The 19,602-nt window shown below is 37.4% G+C and overlaps 1 protein-coding gene across 20 annotated transcripts in view; it reads left to right on the top strand.

The window, feature by feature from the left end:
- Positions 1-19,602, top strand: part of nrxn3a (neurexin 3a) — a 504,128-nt gene that overhangs the window by 169,315 nt on the left and 315,211 nt on the right. For 18 of the 20 annotated variants that reach the window (XR_007424264.1, XR_007424265.1, XR_007424266.1 and 15 more), the window contains 2 exons: positions 16,805-17,008; positions 19,378-19,404. Coding sequence is in view for 17 of the 20 variants with exons in the window: in XM_049464234.1 (XP_049320191.1) it covers positions 16,805-17,008; positions 19,378-19,404 (231 nt within the window). In the remaining 3 variants the exon portion in view is untranslated. The remainder of the gene's footprint in view (positions 1-16,804; positions 17,009-19,377; positions 19,405-19,602) is intronic. The other 2 variants (XM_049464228.1, XM_049464230.1) reach the window with 1 other exon arrangement.

Here is a 19,602-nt window from a genome sequence, read left to right on the forward strand (position 1 = left end):
GAAATGTAAAATTTACTGATGATCAGTGATGGTTTGGAGAGACATGTCATCTGCTGCTGTTGATCCACTGTGTTTTATTATCAAGTCCAAAGACAGTGCAGAGTTTTCCTGTAAAATCTTACAGCACTTCATGCTTCCCTCATGGAGATGCAGATTTTATTTTCCAGCAGGATTTGGCACTCTGTCCACACTGCTAAAAGTACCAATTGGTCTTATATAATATTTAAATTTTCTGAGACACTGATTTTTGGTTTTAATTGGCTGTAAGCCATAATTATCGACAATAAAATAAAAAGGTCACTCTGTGTGTAATACATCTTATATAATATATAAGTTTCATATTTTAAACTGAATTACTGAAATAAAGTCACTTTTCAATAATATTCTATTTTTTTGAGATGCACTAGTATTTTAATATATAACATAACATAACATAACATATACTAAGTGCTGCAAAATATATCACAAATCTAAGCAAGTAGCAAATATTTCTGCTAATAAAACCTGTGCAGGTAATTATCTTTTCTTAATTTATCAAAAAGTAAAAGCCAGAAATGTTATATTTTAAAAGATATCAGTATGTCGTACAGCATTTGACAGGCAGTGTAAATCAAACTCTGAGGTATCCAATAGGATGGAGCGTTTAAATGGTATTTTTATCACGCCACAAACTCAGCCTGACACCATGTAAATTAGTCATCAGTGGAAATTCGCTCCCGCTGCTGAGCTTTCCATTCTACATCAGCGCTGTTCTCCACCCCGCCCCCGTTTCAGTGCGTGGCCGTTCCCTGGCCTGTCGCTGCTGCTTAGGGGAGCTATAGGTGAAGCCCTCGAATAACCTCTCACTAGCGTTCACCACCAGAGCCCTGCGTTCGCCTGCTACTGAAATATTTCACATCTCAGGTGTTCCCAGCGCCCATGAATTATTGCAGGATTGAAGTCAAGACAACATGGAGCAAAGGCTGTATTGTGCTGTTGTTTTAGTAATCACTGCTCCTGGTTTCCAGCCTGGGAAAAGGTTTAAATGAGCCATGAAAGGGCAAGGACAGAGAAAGTGAGAACAGATATAAACTAAAGATAACAATAATAATAAAAAACACACAGCACCTGAACTTTTATTTGATTCAAATGTGTATACAGTAGCATTGCATGGGATTAATATTAATGCATGTTTTAAAAAATAAAGTACGGCAAACTATTCAGTACTTTTATTGTAGGTGATTTCAAGAGTAAAGGTTCCAGATAAGAGTTTACATCATGCACTGAGAAAGACCAATACTGAGCAAATCAGAATGTGCTGTTCATATTACTACTTCAATATTCAGATAGCTTGACAAGTCTGTTTAGAATTGCATTATAAAGTGGATAAGAACACTTGGTACCACTTCCTATGAATCCTGTATTCATATTGCGTTATATTGCATTCATAATACCCTATAATGATTGTCATAAGCTTTTATATTGAGTACTTTTAGGGACATGCATAAAATTATAAAGTATGTGACTTTACATAGAGAAATGTTATAATGCCTTTTAATAATGTAGCTGTTCATAAGAACATTGAACATTATAGTATAAGAATGTATGAAACCTGTCTTTATGACATCACAATCTGTATGTTTTAATTGCCTTTAAGCCATAATTATCAACAATAAAATAAATAGATCACTCTGTGTGTAATATATCTATAGAATATGATAATCATAATACCCTATAATGATTGTCATAAGCTTTTATATTGAGTACTTTTAGGGACATGCATAAAATTATAAAGTATGTGACTTTACATAGAGAAATGTTATAATGCCTTATAATAATGTAGCTGTTCATAAGAACATTGAACATTTTAGTATAAGAATGTATGAAACCTGTCTTTATGACATCACAATCTGTAGTTCATAATATGTTATGTATGTCACTAGAAGTTCTTATGGCAGTCATTATAAGGTATTATGTATGCTATATGATGTGTTATTAATACAAGATTCATAGGAAGTCTTACCGAGTGCAGTTACATCCACTTTATCATCCAAATGATAAATAGATTTCTGCAGTTTTTTGATTATTTAACTATTCATATGAACAGCATCCTCCGAGTAATCTAATAAAGAGAGCTAGATTGTCATCTCAGTAATGAAATGCATATTAGCTCAGAATTTGAAGTGCATATATACACACTCAATGAATTGTTTAAATAGGGCACTTATACATTGGTGTTATAGGGGAATTAAATTGTGTACCAGTTTGATTCGCATAGGTAGAGAAATACTTGTGTTCAATCCTCTAGGTGGTGCTAGAGGTACTCCATCCCTGAGAGGAAGCTGGCCTAGTCCAAGTTTAATCTAAATCTAGGCTCACATCCCTTTCTTAAATATCTCTTAATTACAGTATTTTGACCTTACCTGCAGTTCAGTTTAGGCAATCAAGCTAAATATATTTTTATGCTTCTTTAATACTTTTTGCACTTTTTCTTAACATTTAACATGATCCCACGGTATATTTTAAATCTGACAGTTGTTCTTAGCATTGGGTTTGAAATTATAATTTAATAGACCAATGTAAATGCTCACAAATTGACTTCCATCTGTTATTTTTATATATATTTGCCCAATAGCAATTATATGCATATTTAACATATTATGGAATTTGTGTTCACTTTGTGACACGTTCTATTTGTGTATACAACATTTAAAAAATAAATTCCCAATCTTTTAAGTTTATATATATGTAAACATATGGTTATATATGAGATTTTCTTATATAGGGACCTATACATTAGGTAAATGTATGTGTGTGTGTACAGATAGGGGTAAATTCAAAGCACCATTTCTGTCTGTAAGTATATAAAGTGTGTGTGTGTGTGTGTGTGTGTGTGTGTGTGTGTGTTTGGTGTAAATAAGGTGAGGCTGTGTGTTTGTTGGTGGAATATGTTGGGGGATAGTGCTGTATTTCCAGTGCTGCTGCTAATCCTGCTTTATAGTGATATTTCGTGCTGGAGAGAGAGCAGCCTGCGAGCGCACGGTTACACAAGCCCCTGCAGAAGCTCCACACAGCCAATCCCTTTGTGGCGGAGCATGAGGAGAGACAAGGAGGCAGCGTGTGGAGGTGGATTCGCCTGATTCTGGCCCCGGCTCCTCTTTCTGGGAGGCCCTGAGTTATTCAGATTGTTGCAATAGAGTATCTGGCCAGGCGGCTGATTTGCAGTGTATTTTGGGTAAGCACAGGATGTCACAGTTTCCGCTCTAGGCTGCTGCACTGGAATAAATACGGCCTTGTGCGAGCCAGGCTGTGTAGCTGGGCGGAGAGACGCCGTTTGAATGAATTCTGCAGAAATGTGGCACAGAAAATGTGCAGTGTCTTGAATCGGGGAGAAAACAAGTCCAGCTGGAACTAGGGGTGTATGGTTTTGTATGGATGAAAAATGTGATGTGAAATAACACTGTTGGATATGTAGATATCTATGTGGAACAATTTTAAATTAGTTTAACCTCCTTATATGTTATGTCCTTATATGACTTTTGACTTTCAGGCTAAGACGTAGTAAAGTGTGTTTTTACACTCTACATTGCTCTACCTCATTCTGACCTCCAACACTCCTGCTTTTGCAAGAGAAGGAAATGGTATAAAGCTGCTGTTTATTGGATTGCACTTTGTTGCATTGCGCTGTGCAAAAATTGCACTTTTTGTTCTATATCTGCAATGTCATGCTACATAATGCTAAACTGATGCAGTTGTGCAGTGCATCCACTACCTGCTGTATTGTAGCTTCAATGGAGAAACTAGAGTTTTAAGCTATTAATCACGACTATAATATTTGAAAACTGTAGAAAAACAGTTCAGTCTCTAATTTACATTACCTTAGACAGCAGGCCCCTTGTAAAAAAAAGTGCATTTAAGTAAATTTTTGAAAAGTATACTTAACGTAGAAAAATACATACTTTTAACATTAAAATTAATGCATGCTTAAATAAATATTAAATGTATTATTCTGGAACAACTTATGGCAACTTAAGTTTATTTGAAGTGTAATTAAGCTTTACTATTAAAATACAACATAAAATCATTAGATTGTGCTTTTAAGTGCTTTTTTTCGTATATCTTTTGCAAACTTGAGTAGATTTAAATATGTTTTTTAAACATCATTTTGTAAATGATGTTATATTGTTAATGTACTACTTTGTATATTTATGCACAATTGTGTATTGTGTACACCTTAATGACACTGGAAAAGAAAACTACACTAAAGTGCACTTTAAACAGTATTTAATGCCACTACATATATTTTCTATCAACACAATGTTTCATTTAAAGCATATTGCTTAAAAATACATTTGATGAAAATACAGCGAATGTATTTTTAATGTGGATTTTCATTAAGTATATTAAAAAGAAAATGTACTTTTTTTAAACTAAATTAACATACTTTCAATGTTCTTAAGAATACTTCCTTTTAAACAAGGGGCAGCCTCTAAAACACAATTCTCAGTTTTTGGTCTTGAGTACTGTAAAACTAACACTAATCAGGTGTTTCTGGAGCAGGAAAAACACTAAAATGTGCAGAAATTCCGCCTTTAGCATCAGGGCTGACAATACAGCTGTCTGAGTTTGACTCAGTAAAGCAATGCGTGGGCTCTGTCGCCACCTAGTGGACTTGAGGTTGTCCTTGCAGATGTTTAATAAACCAGGACAGAGGGCTTAAAGGGTGCATGAAATGTTCTGGTTGTTTATTGCATTTTCTGCTCTAGATAAACACACCTACACACGCCTTTGAGTTCTGAACTGAGGAGAGGTTATGTTCAAAGCATTTCTACATTTTTTATGCAGAATGATTATTTTTCTTCTGTGTCAGCAGTATATATATATATCATTGAAAATGTGTTTATTTCAATAATTCAGTTCAAAACGTGAAACTCATATATTATATAGATGTATTACACACAGAGTGATATATTTTATATCATATTATCGTTATATTTGTCTTACAGCCACAGTGTAAAAAAATGAACTTAAAATTGATCTCCTTAATGTGATTTTTAACTCAGCTGTACCCTAAAAAACAGCAAAACTAATTTCCTCAACTAACTTTATTAAGTTTCTTGTTAAAAGTTGGTGGAACTAAATAATCTGTGTTGGCAAAATTAAAAAAGTTGTAGTTGAACCCTATTTGAGGTCAAGCCAACTACTCTTCAGTACTGCACATGCTCAGTTTGACTCTTTAGTTGAACTGGGTCTATGGAGCAATTCTGCAGGGTTTTTTCGGACTGCTGTTGGTCACGCTATTTGCATATTGGGCATGTCCTCCCACCTCTCTCTTACTGTCAGTGTGTAGTCATTCCCCACAGGCTGATGCTGTCTTCTGTATGTATACAGTATGTGTTATATAATAGTTAATAACTGCCTGGCCTCAGTGTTAAAGGTTATAAGAGCAAGTTGCTGTGTTGTGTGTATAGATTATAGATTATAAGATGGCTCAGTCCACCTGGTTACAGTTGCATTAATTGCAGTCTTACATGACTGTCAATAAGGCAGATATAAAATAGTCATTCATTCCTCTTAGTCATTTAATTACTCTTAAGCGATCTTATAATTCAGATTATCCAGTTATTTTCATGGTTATTACCCCCAGTGAATGGACTGAAGGACTAAAGTATAAAACATGACTTTAGTAGTCTATAGGTCATCAGTATCATCTTCAGAGGAACAGTATGTCTGTAGGTTTTCATCTGATTCAGGCAGGAACTCACCTTATCCTGTTAATGGAGTGTTCTTTAGGGCTGGAGAACAGTGGAACAGTGGCCCTGCAGCAGGCGTGTCCTTGTCATTCTCTCTGGCTTTTTATCTGTCGGGGACGCTCGGGAGACTGACAGTTTAATGAACATTGATTGGCTTTTTATGCCTGCTGTTTCCCTCATTACGGCGATGAGATGGACTTCAGTGGGCCCGGCCTGCCCTCGGAACAGTGTGAATCATTACACAGCTTATCTCAGATACATCTTAATTAAGATGCCCGCTCCAGCTCGATATTAGGAACGTAACTAATAGATCTGTTTATCAGCGCAGCGTCTATGGCTTTGAATTCAAATATGATAAAGCAGTTCCCAGCGTTTTGTACAGACTGCACAATATATTGTTTATTAATGATTATTAAAATGTTATCCTGCTGATTTATACTGATGAAGGCTGTTGTAGACGGCTGCAATATCAATACGGAAATATTTAATACACTCTACCATTGAAAGAGGAACAAGTATCGTGTCCCGTGACTTTTGGCATGTCCCATGAAAGCTAAGGATTGTTGCACTGACCTGTGGGACATACAGTATTATGCAAATGTTTTAGGCACCTATGAGAATTTCAGTAAAGAAAAAGCTTCTTATCTGAGAAGTAAGTGTTTATTAGCTCAGTAAAACACTATTAAAACAGCATTACAATGAATGCAAGCAGCAATTTTACAAAAAGCAGATCTTTTACAGCCCTGTTTCCCTTAAGACATCTCCTAATCTCTCCTCATCTGAGTTTAATAGAGTTATTTCTAGTTCTCATCATATTAATCAACACCTGGTTTGGTAAATAGGTAAACGTGGTAAATCAGGTGAGCTACTGACGGAACTGAACATAATATACACATGCTGGCTAAAAGGGAATCATCCGGGAGAAATCTGGAATCTCTACACTTTGTTCTTCAGCTCGGCTCACAGGATATAACATACTTAGTAAAAAATGAGAATTCCTTGTTTTTGTTTTACTGTATGTATGTTTATTTGCATCTGTTCAAATCATATATCTTTTTTCAGGTAAAAACACGCATATTGCTGAGATAAATGGATTAGTGTAATTTGCTTTGGTGCCTAATACTTATGTATGTGTGGGGTCTTTTGCACTAAATATGCATGTGATTTCTGTTTGCATGGACAATTCTAGTAAAATGCTGTCCATGTCATGATCATTACCACCCATTGCAATGCCCACTGTGGGTTGTAATATTGGCCTTTTGTGACATATTCCTAGTACAGACTTTGCACTGTGTATTGAGGGCTGTTAAAAACCCATACAATTTCGGAAAAAGGAATGTACCATATATCTGCCACCCATCTATCAAGCCTTGCTTCAACACTTATGCAGATTGCTTTAGAAATTAACACACTAACGTGGGTTGTCCCAAACACAGTGACCTTACTCCAAAGATAACACCTTAGAACTTAAACTGATGTAAAATATAACATAGATATATACAAAATATATTAATAAATACAAATAATAATAAAGCATAAATTTAAAAGGGTTTATTCTGCTTTGGTTTGAGTAACTGTCTTTACCTTCCAAGCACAACTTTCTACTAGATTTTGAACCATTGCTGTTAGGATTTGATTGCATTCAGCTGCAACAGTGTTAGTAAGGTCATGATGCTGGAAGAGCACATCCCCAAATCCCATAACTCAGCCCAAAGCAATCATCATTCCAGAGAACACAGTTCCACTGTTCCATAGCTCAATTCTGGGGGCTTTATAGTCATGATGACAATAGTTTCATGTGTATCTGCTAAAGAGAGCCCTGTTCTATTGGCAGTTCTTCTCTACAAAGACTAGACAAGACATATGGGTGTGAGTGTGCACTTGTGCATCTGTATCAGAAATAGGTGCTTAAGTACTTAAAATATCTAAATAATATATTCATTAGAAGAGCAACAGTCATTTTTCAAGCCTCCCGCCTGCATCGTTTAAATAGTAACAGTGCTTGTGAATATATCTACGCTGATGGGCGTGGTGTTCCGGAAGTTAGGTGTGTTCAGGTAAATGTCTGCCCTATTGCTATCTTGGCAATAGAAAACACATGTACACCACTGACTGAAAACAACCCAAATAGATGTCATCAGTCAGATGTTCATTGCTATCTTGGCAGTAAATTGTCAACACGGGAGTGTTCAGGTAGCTGCACCCCTGAAACATAACTGTCAAGTTTTAGATTTAAAAATAAGGGATATTTTCCTACGTCCGATTAAAGGCGCCCCACCAGCCCAACGAAGGTTCAGTATCCCTTACATTTTAAGACAGGTTTACAAGAAATCTAAGATAACCACATGTGAACCATTAGACATTAGACCACAGACTACAATTAGATTATCAGAACCTACCTTTGTTGACACTGAAATTTTGTGGACATTCCTACATATGTCATTCTTTTAATACAGCCAAATGAATAACCCTTTTCTAGATATTTAAAAAAGTTAAGATTTCATGTCTTTTTTGGCATAAATGCACTCTTTTATATGATATATGTTTTATTTATTTAATGGATTTAAAATTGAACAAAGGGTGCACAAATTCTGCAAAATGACTGTTGGTGACCTAAAAATAGTATCATGAGCTTTTACTAAAAAGACATGGACCAGATATATTCCATCAGTAAAAATTAGTTCTAATGGGGTCTACATAATTAATACTTTTTAATTAATACTTCTTTCTGATCATTTCAGTTAATTTCGGTCCTCTCCACGTTTCACAAGCTGTAAATTTTTTAATTTTTAAAAGGTTTAATCTGTGTGTTTTTATTCGGAGACGAGTATTTTTAAGCAGCTATCAGAAAAATCTCCTCACAGTTTACATGATTAGCCTACCCTTACCTTTCTTTTAGAAAAATCTCCGTATATCCATATATGTTTTAACATCAGCTGCTCCGACTAGCTGCCTGAACTCACAGCGGGGGGCGGGGCGTCTTCCCCACACTGACCCTCATTTGCGCTTCGCAAAACCAGCAAGCTGATTGGCTGTTTCTCCTGAAAGGCGGGACTTTCTCCTTGAACCGGTACTACGATTGGTTAAGAGACACAGAGGGGTCAGTGCCCTGTCTCCTCAATAATAAAGTTTTTAAAATTTTATTATAATACGGGAAATTTACGGGAAAATACTAATACGGGAGGACGGCGGGAAAGAGGAGTAAAATACGGTAGTTTCCCGGCCAAAACGGGAGACTTGACAGGTATGCCCTGAAATAGCAATCAGCAAAAGTCAGAGTGCACCTGGCTTTTAAAGGGAATTGACACACTAATTGGTTTATTGCACGTTACCCCCAAAACACACCATTTTTAGCCGCTCAAGCTGTACTTTTCCCATTGTTACGATAGCAAAGACACACTGACAGGCCTTAAATCAAGCTCTACAGTGCACAGTGGTTGATGGCTCACCTAAAGATCGCTAAAATAGGGCCCACAGAGTACATATGTAAAGCTCAGCACTGGAAATATTTTAAGTACAGATGCACATCTATTTGACAGGAGCTCACCAGTGCCACTGATTGCAGCTGCTGTCAGAATTGATGATCGAATAAATATTCAGATACAGGAAATAAAAGCTTTTTGATTAAGCATTCCATCTCTCCACTCATCAATTAGAGGAATGGAATGTCAATTAACCCCCTTTATTTATTGAATTATGTCTCTCCCAGGAGTAATCCTCCCTTTTATGCAGCTCATTTGACTTTCATGAAATGTGTTCCATTCAGGCATGTGATTGGATAAGTTTTGTGTTCATTATTTACACGGGAACACAAAAGCGCAGCTTAATTAATGTACTGCAGCTTCGGAATGGGTGGGAAAGTGGGATTTTTTTGTAGCAGTTACTGTGCAGTCATTCGTATGTGTTGAGAAACGTGTGAATTTATGCTGCTGTGGTGTATTATTCCACTACACTACTTACACAAACACTCACTGACACCATTCTTTAATGTAATGTTATGTTTTAAGAGGCAGTGTTTATAATTATAAGTGCGTATAGTAGTAGTATATACATTCCTTAGGAGGGGAGTTTTACTCTTTTTGGCATAATTTTACACCTAAGGCTCTGTATATATCCCTACACTTAGGTTCTTTACTGTTATAACTGTAGCATTACTGTCATATCATTCATATTTATAACATGTACCAGATTATTCACAATAGCTCCTGCATATGGTTTATTATCTGAAAGAAAACTTTGGTCCCTATCGTACACCCCACCAACCATCTATTTTACACCTTGTGCCTGAGCCGTTAAAATAACGTGGGAGTTTAATAACAAATCTACAATGATGGGTGTGGTCTGTTGTGGTGGTGTAAAATACAGGTGCTCCACTGACTAAAATAAACATAGACAACAGTCAGTCATCAGAATCCATTCCTATAGGTGCTCCCAGCGCTCATACACTTCAGCGCACCCCTGCTCATTAAACACACACACTGCAGAGCACAACCCGACTTTTAACCCGACAATAAACAGAATAAAGAATAAAATAACATTATTGTTCCCTTAAATTATCTGATGTACCTTCACATCATGAACACGCAGGTCAGTATCCTTTGCTGAGACGCGCAAAAGTGGCGCTTTGTTAAGATATAAACGCGCCAAAGTCAGAGTGCACTTTCCTTTTAAAGAGAATGACAACTGACGCACTGATTTGGTTTATTTCATGTTACGCCCAAAACACACCCATGATTAATTAAGAGAATAAGTCCATGCTTTTTGCACGTTTCGAGCTGCGCAAGGCATGGTTTTTGCACCCTTACAATACCAAAGACACAGACACGCCCTAAATTCAGCTGTGTGATGTGAAATTGACTGGTACGGTATAGATAGCTAAAAAAAGGGTCCCTAAACAGGTTAAATATACCAGTAGATCTGCAGCTAATTATTTGGAAAACACTTTTTTTATGTTGACTATAAATTATAAAAATATATGGTCACGCATTATTATTATTATTATTATTATTATTATTAGTAGTAGTAGTAGTAGTAGTAGTAGTAGTATTGGGCATTTTAGGCAGAATTAGGTGTTTTAAAGGATGTGTAGAGATGTGGTGGTCCTCCAGACAGAAAGCTGAATAAATGATAAGATGAGAAGCTGCCAGTGTGGTGTAATTTTATTTTATTTATTATTTTGGTGAAGCCCTGTCCTCCGAGGCTCCCTCGCTGGCCGTGCCGAGGCAGAGCAGAAGCAGTTACTGCCACTCACCCTCACACGCTCATCCCTGCTGGCATGGATCTGTCTGCTGGCATCAGCCTGCTCCTCAATAACACTGAGCCAAAACTGTTTTGATTTGCTTTCACTCAGATTTAATAGTGAGATACTGTCTAGAGGTCAGTCTCTCTCTTTCCCTCTCTCTCTCTCTCTCTCTCTCTCTCTCATTCCTTCACACACTCTCTCTTTCTCATATTGCCAAAGCAACAACAGCAATAAAACAATAAAATAAAGTAACAATAACATACAATAACAAAATTATAAATATGGAGTGACACCAGAATCTAATAAAGATAGTGATAATATAATTATAAATGTACAAAAGGATGTTCATAAAACATATACATAATAGGCATGCACTGAATATTTGGCAACCATAAATATTAGGCAACCAAAAAGTTTCGTTCACTAAAAAAAACTATTTAAAATGAAAAGAAAAAACAAAACAAACAAACAAACAATTACTTATATATCTATACACACATTACTGTACTGAAAATGAAAAGAAAAATACACTAAAAGCAACATGAAGTGATTAGTGAGTTTTGGTGAGGTAGGTTGTCTGGGAGATAATATGAATGTGGTCCACCTAGGGTGAGGCTCAGCAATTACTCTCTCTCTTTCTCTTTTCTCTCTCTCTTGCTCTCTCTCTCTCTCTCTCTCTCGTCTCTCTCTCTCTCCCTCTTTCTCTTTCTCACATGCTGTCTCTTTCTCCATTTCTCTCACACTCTTCTTCTAGACCTCTCTGTCTCTCTCCCTCTCTCTCTGTCTCTCTCTCTCTCTCTCTCTCTCTCTCTCTTGCTCTCTCTCTCTCTCTCTCTCTCTCGTCTCTTTCTCTTTCTCACATGCTGTCTCTTTCTCCATTTCTCTCACACTCTTCTTCTAGACCTCTCTCTCTCTCTCCCTCTCTCTCTCTCTCTCCCTCTCTCTCTCTCTGTCTGTAGACAGCTCTGTTTCCTGCTCTGTGTGGTGATCAGGGTGTAAAATTAGAGTTGGCGTGGCCCCAGGGACGTCTGAAAAGCAACTAATCGCACATAATAACATATTGATCGGGGAGTAATTGTAGACTTTGTCAGCGGTTTGTTTGCTTCAATATTGAGGGCGGGCGTTTTTCGGATGGAGTTTTCACAGCTGTGAGGACTAAATGAATATTTGTCTCTGCTGCCTGCATTCTGCTTTGTGACAAGTGTACAACTGCATTTGCTGTTTGGTGTATGTGTGTGTTCATGTTCAATACACAGTTGTTCTATTACGTTAACTTATTTCTTTTTAATTGAATACTTTCATATAGTCACTGACACTATAGGAAAAAAATCAGAATACATATAATTGCTTCAAGTTTCTTGTGCTTTTATTGATGGAGAAATCTGTTTTGTCATTTTGCTCTGGCTTTCACAACACTTCTATACACTCTAAAATCTCTTTGCACAAAGATCTTGCTGATCATGAAAAAAGTCTCCACTTAGATTTAAGTAAGTAAATGATGTGGGGTTGATGCTGCAGTTGGTCTGCAGGTTTAGGTTCAGCAACAGTATGTGCTGAAAGAATGAGGTCAGCTGACTACCTGAATATACTGAATATAGACCCGATTATTCCATTAATGGATTTTTTCTTCCCTGATGGCACGGGTATATTCCAAGATGACAATGTCAGGATTCATGGGGCTGGAATTGTGAAAGAGTTCAGGGAGCATGAGATCATCATTTATCATTTTCACACATGGATTGAGAGAGAGTTCACCACAGAGTCCAGATCTTAACCTCATTGAGAATCTTTGGGATGTGCTGGATGGAGAAGAGCTGCTTTGTGCAGTGGTCAGACTCTACCATCATCAATGCTGCTGCAAGACCTTGGTGGAAAATTAATGCAACACTGGATTGAAATAAATCTTGTGACATTGCAGAAGCTTATCGAAACAATGCCACAGTGTGCAATCAAAGCTATAGGCTTTCTAAAGAAATATTAGAATCTGTGACCTTTATTTTTTGTTGGCGACATTTTTTTTTGGCCAGGCAGTTAATGTATTAATTAAATCAAATCGAATGTATTTATATAGCACTTTTTACAACTTATTTTGTCATGAAGCAGCTTTACAGAACAAAAAGTCAGACAAAACACTAAAAATATAACACAGAACTCGCAAAGAGTGCGGAGGCAAGGGAAATCTCCCTAGAGCTGGAGGAGAAAGAAACCTTAAACCTTGCAAGGACCAAAACTCTCATATAGGTAGGGACCATCCTACCACTGGTCAAACAGCTTTTAAATGAATATTTAAGTCCTTATGCATTCACACAGGCCTAATATATCCAGGTGTATAGCAACACAAGTAATGAAAGCAGTTAAGAGTTCATGTAAAAAAAAATTGATGCAATCAGTAGTGGAGAGTAAACAGCTAGTCCGAGGCATGGTGTAAAAACTGAATGGTGAGCAGCTGATCTGTGGTGGGTGATGGATGGGGAAGCCTCACTTTAGAAACTTCCATCAGTCTGGCTGGAAAAGGGACATGAGATCCTGAGGGTCCAACATCCATCTATAGAGGATGTAGAGGATGGTATGTTTTCTGTGAGAGTCACATGCAGCTTAAACGTGTGCAGCGAAACATATAATTTGTGTGTGTATGTGTGTGTGTGTGTTCACATCAAACAAGCTTTTTCTCATCATGCTAGAGGACCATAGAGGAATTTCTAATTGGATTCAGTCTCCGTGTGAGTGTGGGAGTGTGTGTGTGTTATCCCAGAATGCCGTTCTCTCTTGCTCCCTAGTCTTTTTTCCTCACCTCTCCACTTACAACTTCCAGAAGAAGCCCCTCGCAGACGCTGCAGCATAGCTTTGATCTGTGTCTCCTTTGTCTGCTATTTTTATTCACTGCTGCCCCCTCCCCACGCCCGCGAGTCACAGCAGACATTTCATGCCCGGCTGCTCTCTCTAATGCGCTCCTGTGAAGCGTTTCGGAGCTCTCTGTGTGTGGAAGGACTGGTGCGGCTCTCGCGCCGGAGCCCTGCACCCTCTCCTGCACGGCGTAATCAGACCCGGGCTGGGTGTGCCAGCATGCAGGTGGAATTCAGTTTAAACGGTGGATCAGATCTGATCCCTCACCTGTCGAGGTCTTTAATAGGGAGCAGCGTGGGTTCAGGACAGGGTTTAGAGGCACAGGTCGGGGGCGTGACGTCCTCTTTACTGAAGTGTAGGGAGTATGTGACTGATGCATTATCGTAACTAGCACAATGTGATTTTTTCTTCATCTGAAGTTTGGAAAAAAGTTTAAAAATTGCTTTGCTACCAAATATCTATGTTATGTTAAAAAAAATAGCATCCCTCTCTGTTTTTAAGAAACTCCTGAAGACTGAGCTCTTCAAAGAGCTCTTACTCTCCTAACACCTCTAACTAACTACCTTCCACTACCAGATCAGGAGAATCTCTCACTATCTTTAATAAACTCCTGAAGACAGAGCTCTTCAAAGAGCACTTACTCTCCTAACACCTCTAACTAACTACCTTCTACCACCAGATCAGGAGAATCTCTCACTATCTTTAAGAAACTCCTGAAGACTGAGCTCTTCAAAGAGCTCTTACTCTCCTACCACCTCTAACTAACTACCTTCCACTACCAGATCAGGAGAATCTCTCACTATCTTTAATAAACTCCTGAAGACAGAGCTCTTCAAAGAGCACTTACTCTCCTAACACCTCTAACAAACTAACTACTTCTAACCTCATTTCCTTCTTCCCTTCCCCCTTCACTCCTCTGTCTCATTATTTCCCTGTGACCTCCTTTAGGCCCTATCTAAAAATGTTTTTCCCCCTTCTTCTATTACTTTGGTACTTCACCATTGTAAGTCACTTTGGACAAAAGCATCTACCAAATATAATGTAATGTAATGTAATGTAATCATCATCTGCAAATATTAAACAATTGTCAATTAGAGCTGCAACGATTAGTCGATGTAATCGGCAATGTCGATTATTTAAATTTGTCGACCACAAATTTCTATGTCAATTAATTGTTTATTAGTGACAGTACCGCATTACACAAAATGTTGGGGACATAATCACAATGAGAGATGGGTAAATACAGGTTACACTCAACTTAGGCTGTGCCCAAACACAACAAATTACATATTTACTTACTAATTATCAGTATTTCCCACATTTAAACAACATCCAGACATTTAAATGCCCTTTAAATCTCATGTTCAGCTGTTTCTATCGTCTTTAGAGATGGAGGACATGACAGAAATAATCGTTGACTAATCAACTAATTAGTCGACTGCCAAAATAATCATTAGTTGCAGCCCTATTGTCAACATTCTGCAAAATTAAATCAATGTTCAGAGTGATGTGCTGTGTTCTATCTTTGCGAGGCTCCAAGATTTCAGTTCTGGTATTGTTGGTTCCTTTACTTCCATTGTCTTCTCAATCAATTAGTGTTAAACCCTTTATATTCAGCCAGTGGTGAAGGGCAGAAGAGCAACCATTGATGGACACTCATTAAGACACATTATCAAAACTTTTTAATCATCATAATTTATTGCAAGAAGGAACGTTCTAGTGAGCACTTTATTACTTATTCCCAGTCACGAATTGCAGCCAAAACTGCACTTTGTCTCTTTTTTGCTTCTTAGAGGGCACTTTAGTTATTCTTTTTTTTAGAGGCAGTTGTCCCCCCTGCCTCCTCCTTGAGTTAACCAGTGCCTTGAGCAGATATTTCTCAATATGTTTCTGATTTAGAGACCCAATAAGTGCTATTCACATCATCTGACTTCTTCAGTTACTCCTGTGTAGTTTTATAAATGTACAGTTCCGGTCAAAAGTTTGGACACATTTTCGCATTTTTCCTGCATTATAAATTAATGCTGAATTAACTCAGACTATGAAGGATCATATAAGGAATCATGTAAAAACTTAAACATGTTAAACAACCCAAAATACTCTGTGAAGCATTTAGGTGCTGATAAACTTATCCTGTGCTACAGAGGAATCTCTTGCTCTTCCTTTTTTGGGGCGGTCCTGATGAGAGCCAGTTTCATTACATTTTTTTTTTTTTTCAATTTGACTGACCCTTATTTTTGAAAGTATTTTTTTATTTACTTAGTTGAGTAGTTCTTGCTATAATCTGGATTAGAACATTACTTAAATAGAGCTATTCACTGTATACCTGTAACTCTACCTCTTCACTACTTTACAACTGATGCTCTCAAACACATTAAGAGACAAGAAATTCAAGTAATTAACTCTTAATGAGTTCAGCACAGCTGTTAACTGAAGCCTTAATTTCAGGAGACTCAACCTCATAAAGCTGACTGAAAAGATGATGTCTAAGATATGCAAAGCTGTCTAATCTAAGCAAAAGAAGATTTGAAGAATCTAAAATATAAATTATTATTTTTGCATTTTTAACACTTTTTTATTTACTAAATTATGTCATATGTTTTATTTTTAATATGGATGACTATTTTATTATTAATCTACAATGCAGAAAAAATAATGAAAAAAAAACACAAAATTTAAGTGTACAAACTTATGAGAGGTATTGTAAATGATCTCCAAGTCCTTGCCAAAACACCACTCTAATTGACAAACACTTATTTTTTTTTATACTCCCTGACCTTTATAAGACCCTAAGGATTACTATTTAATACATACAGTACATGCAAAGCAGTTCAAACTGACAAGCTGAGTTGTTTCTGAGTTATACCATTGTGGACAAAAAGTCAGAAACCACTGGAGGTTCTGCAGAGTTTAAGAGGATTATTCTTATTTTTAACCATTTTAATGACACTGTCTCTCCCCCTCCTGTTCTCTTCTCTGTCCACAGAGGCGTCTATCCTGAGCTACGACGGCAGTATGTACATGAAGGTGGTGATGCCCACAGTCATGCACACGGAGGCGGAGGACGTCTCCCTGCGCTTCATGTCTCAGAGAGCGTATGGGCTACTGATGGCCACCACCTCCCGCGACTCGGCCGACACCCTGCGGCTGGAGCTGGACGGCAGCCGCGTCAAGCTGACGGTCAACTTAGGTATCGTATACAAGCCCCTCCTCCTTCAGGATGCAGTGTGTCCTTTCTTTCTATGTGTCTCTCTCTATTTCTTTCTCTCTTTCTCTCTTTCTATCTGTCCTTCATTCTCTTCCTTTCCCCCCTCACGCCATGATTACACCGCATCATCGGTAAAGGCTAAACCTGGAGGTGTTTTTGTTTGTAATTTGTTTGTTATTTGTCTTAAGTGCATGGACTTCCAGACGAAAACTAACTGCATTCATTTGATCTTTGAAGAATTTGATGTTACAATTTTTTCAGTGCAGTATTTTTCTTTGTTTTTCACATTTCATGAACCTAACTCGTTGATCGTTGAAGTACTAATTGACATGTTTGGTCCATCTTTTGAAACTTTTTGACCTTGATCATTTTCATGGTTGTGAAGAACCAAAAAAAAGTATATATTTTTTTTGAGACAGTCACACCACTCGTCAACTTCAAACATTAAAAAAAAAAAGTACAGATTAATTATCAATATTATGAATATCCTGATGATTTTTAAACTTTGATTTTCTATAGCCCTACTACACTCATCATACAATAAGTGTTGTGACTTTCTACAGTAATTATCAATGTAACACTCTTTTTTCAACTTTTTCTCTAATTTTGTCTGTTTTTCAAACTCAATAATTCAGTATCTTTCCTCTCATAAGTCTCAGTTTCCGTCTCCATTTGTTTCCAGCTGTATTTCGTTGTATTCTGTTGGTTGGTATTATTGGTTCTTATCATTTCTCCTCTTAAAATTTGTCTTCTTTAAAGCATCTCTATTTCTCAGATACACATTCTCCATGCTTTGTCAAAAGATGGTATTCACCCCTTCAAAGGCCTTTAGCCTGCGGCCCGGTCGGCAAACAGCCCGATAACAGAGCGCTCAGTCTGACCTGCAGCTGGTAGCACGTCACCGTCCTCGACTTTTTACACTTTTATCCAAATCAGCGCCCATCTAAAATCCTTTAATAGCACTAAACTTGTCTAGCACTACTTAAGCCCAGCTGTACATGATCACACCGTCTATGTAGGCCTAAATGCAAGGCCTAGATACTCAAGACTCAAGAGTCAGATTTAGCTTAAATTGTGAAGAAACACTCGAAGCTGGACTGCTAGACTGGAGATTTTATTCTTATATACAACTTCTTTTGTACTTTTGTACTTAAGAAACAATAAATTAAATATAATGCTTAAAAAAAAACATGCATATCCTTCAGTCATTCCAAATTTACGTCTTGAATTTATTCAGCGTGTTATTCTAAGTACCCTAAGCAGATTTAAAACCACCGCAGCAATTTTCCTTTTATTTACAGTACATGCTTTCTTGTACATAGCTTCAGCTAGACGTAGACTTAAGCAAATTTCAAGCTGATTCTCTCAGTGTCGTATCGTGTCACTCTGGTCGGCTCACTCCGCTAGCTGCAATAGGAGGTACAGTGGCCACTGCATGGTGCTGGTGCTAATTGGATCGAGGCTGTTTGCTCCCACTTTTCTGTTGCGGTTGACGACACATGAACAAATCCAGCCAGACAGAGCCCAACCCAGATTAACAGAGGCCTATGAGCGCCCATCACTGGCTGAAAACATCATCCTGGATAAGTGCATCACAGCCAGGTTCCTGTAGAGAACATTCTCAGGGAGCAGAGCCAATGAAAACGGCTCTCTGCTCTTTATTTCCTTTAGATTTGATGGTCCAAAAAGATTAAAAAACGTATTCTGTCCAGGATTATTAAGAGTAAACATGGTGTAAAAGCTACAAACACAATCAAAGCTGCATTGCCCCTGCACCATCTTCTTGCTAAATATCAGACATATGAATTAATAGCCTGTTTAGTCAACAAGTTGGTGCGAAGACTTTGGGGCTTGCATTGAAATGTCAGACTGATAATGAAATGAGATGATAATAAAAACGAAAGACTAAAGATCTGGGTTGGAGAGTCTGTGTGGTTGGTAAACTAAAAGTGGCCATTTTATGAACCATGCAGAGATTTCACAATCTGCTCTATAAATCGAATTGGAATTGAAAGTGAATTTTTGGTTTAAAAGGTAAGTTAGATTAAAAAAGTAAGGTAAGTAAAGTCAATCTTGATAATTTGTATCTGCAAAATGATTGTTAGAATTGGCTTGATTTTGTAATAATTTTCAATTTTTTGACATACTAAGTTAAAGCAAATTTAAACAAATGACTATCATACGCTTGTACATAGAGTACAAGATCACCAATTAGCAGTTATGAAAAGTGTAAAATGGCCGCGTCTCTGCATGTGGACGTCCCCGGAAGGGTGGAATTATTGTTTTTGGATGTCTGCAGCTGTAACCTTGAAGGATGCAATTTCATCTGTCATTTATTCTTCCCCATCTAGACTGTATCAGGATTAACTGTAACTCCAGTAAGTTAACACAAGTTTCATTTTGTTTCTAATGATTCTCTTGTTAAAGGAAATGTATTGAGTCTCTTTGCTCTTTCCTGTAGTGCCAGAGTGTGCACTTGTTCTAAAGGTTGGATGATGAGTCTAAGGTTGCTGATACTAATGATTTTATCTAGTGGTGACTTAATAATCGTATTCTTTTACAAGGTATTTTTGCTT

The sequence above is a fragment of the Astyanax mexicanus genome, chromosome 14, assembly GCF_023375975.1.
Source record: "Astyanax mexicanus isolate ESR-SI-001 chromosome 14, AstMex3_surface, whole genome shotgun sequence".
Classification (NCBI taxonomy): Eukaryota; Metazoa; Chordata; class Actinopteri; order Characiformes; family Acestrorhamphidae; genus Astyanax; species Astyanax mexicanus.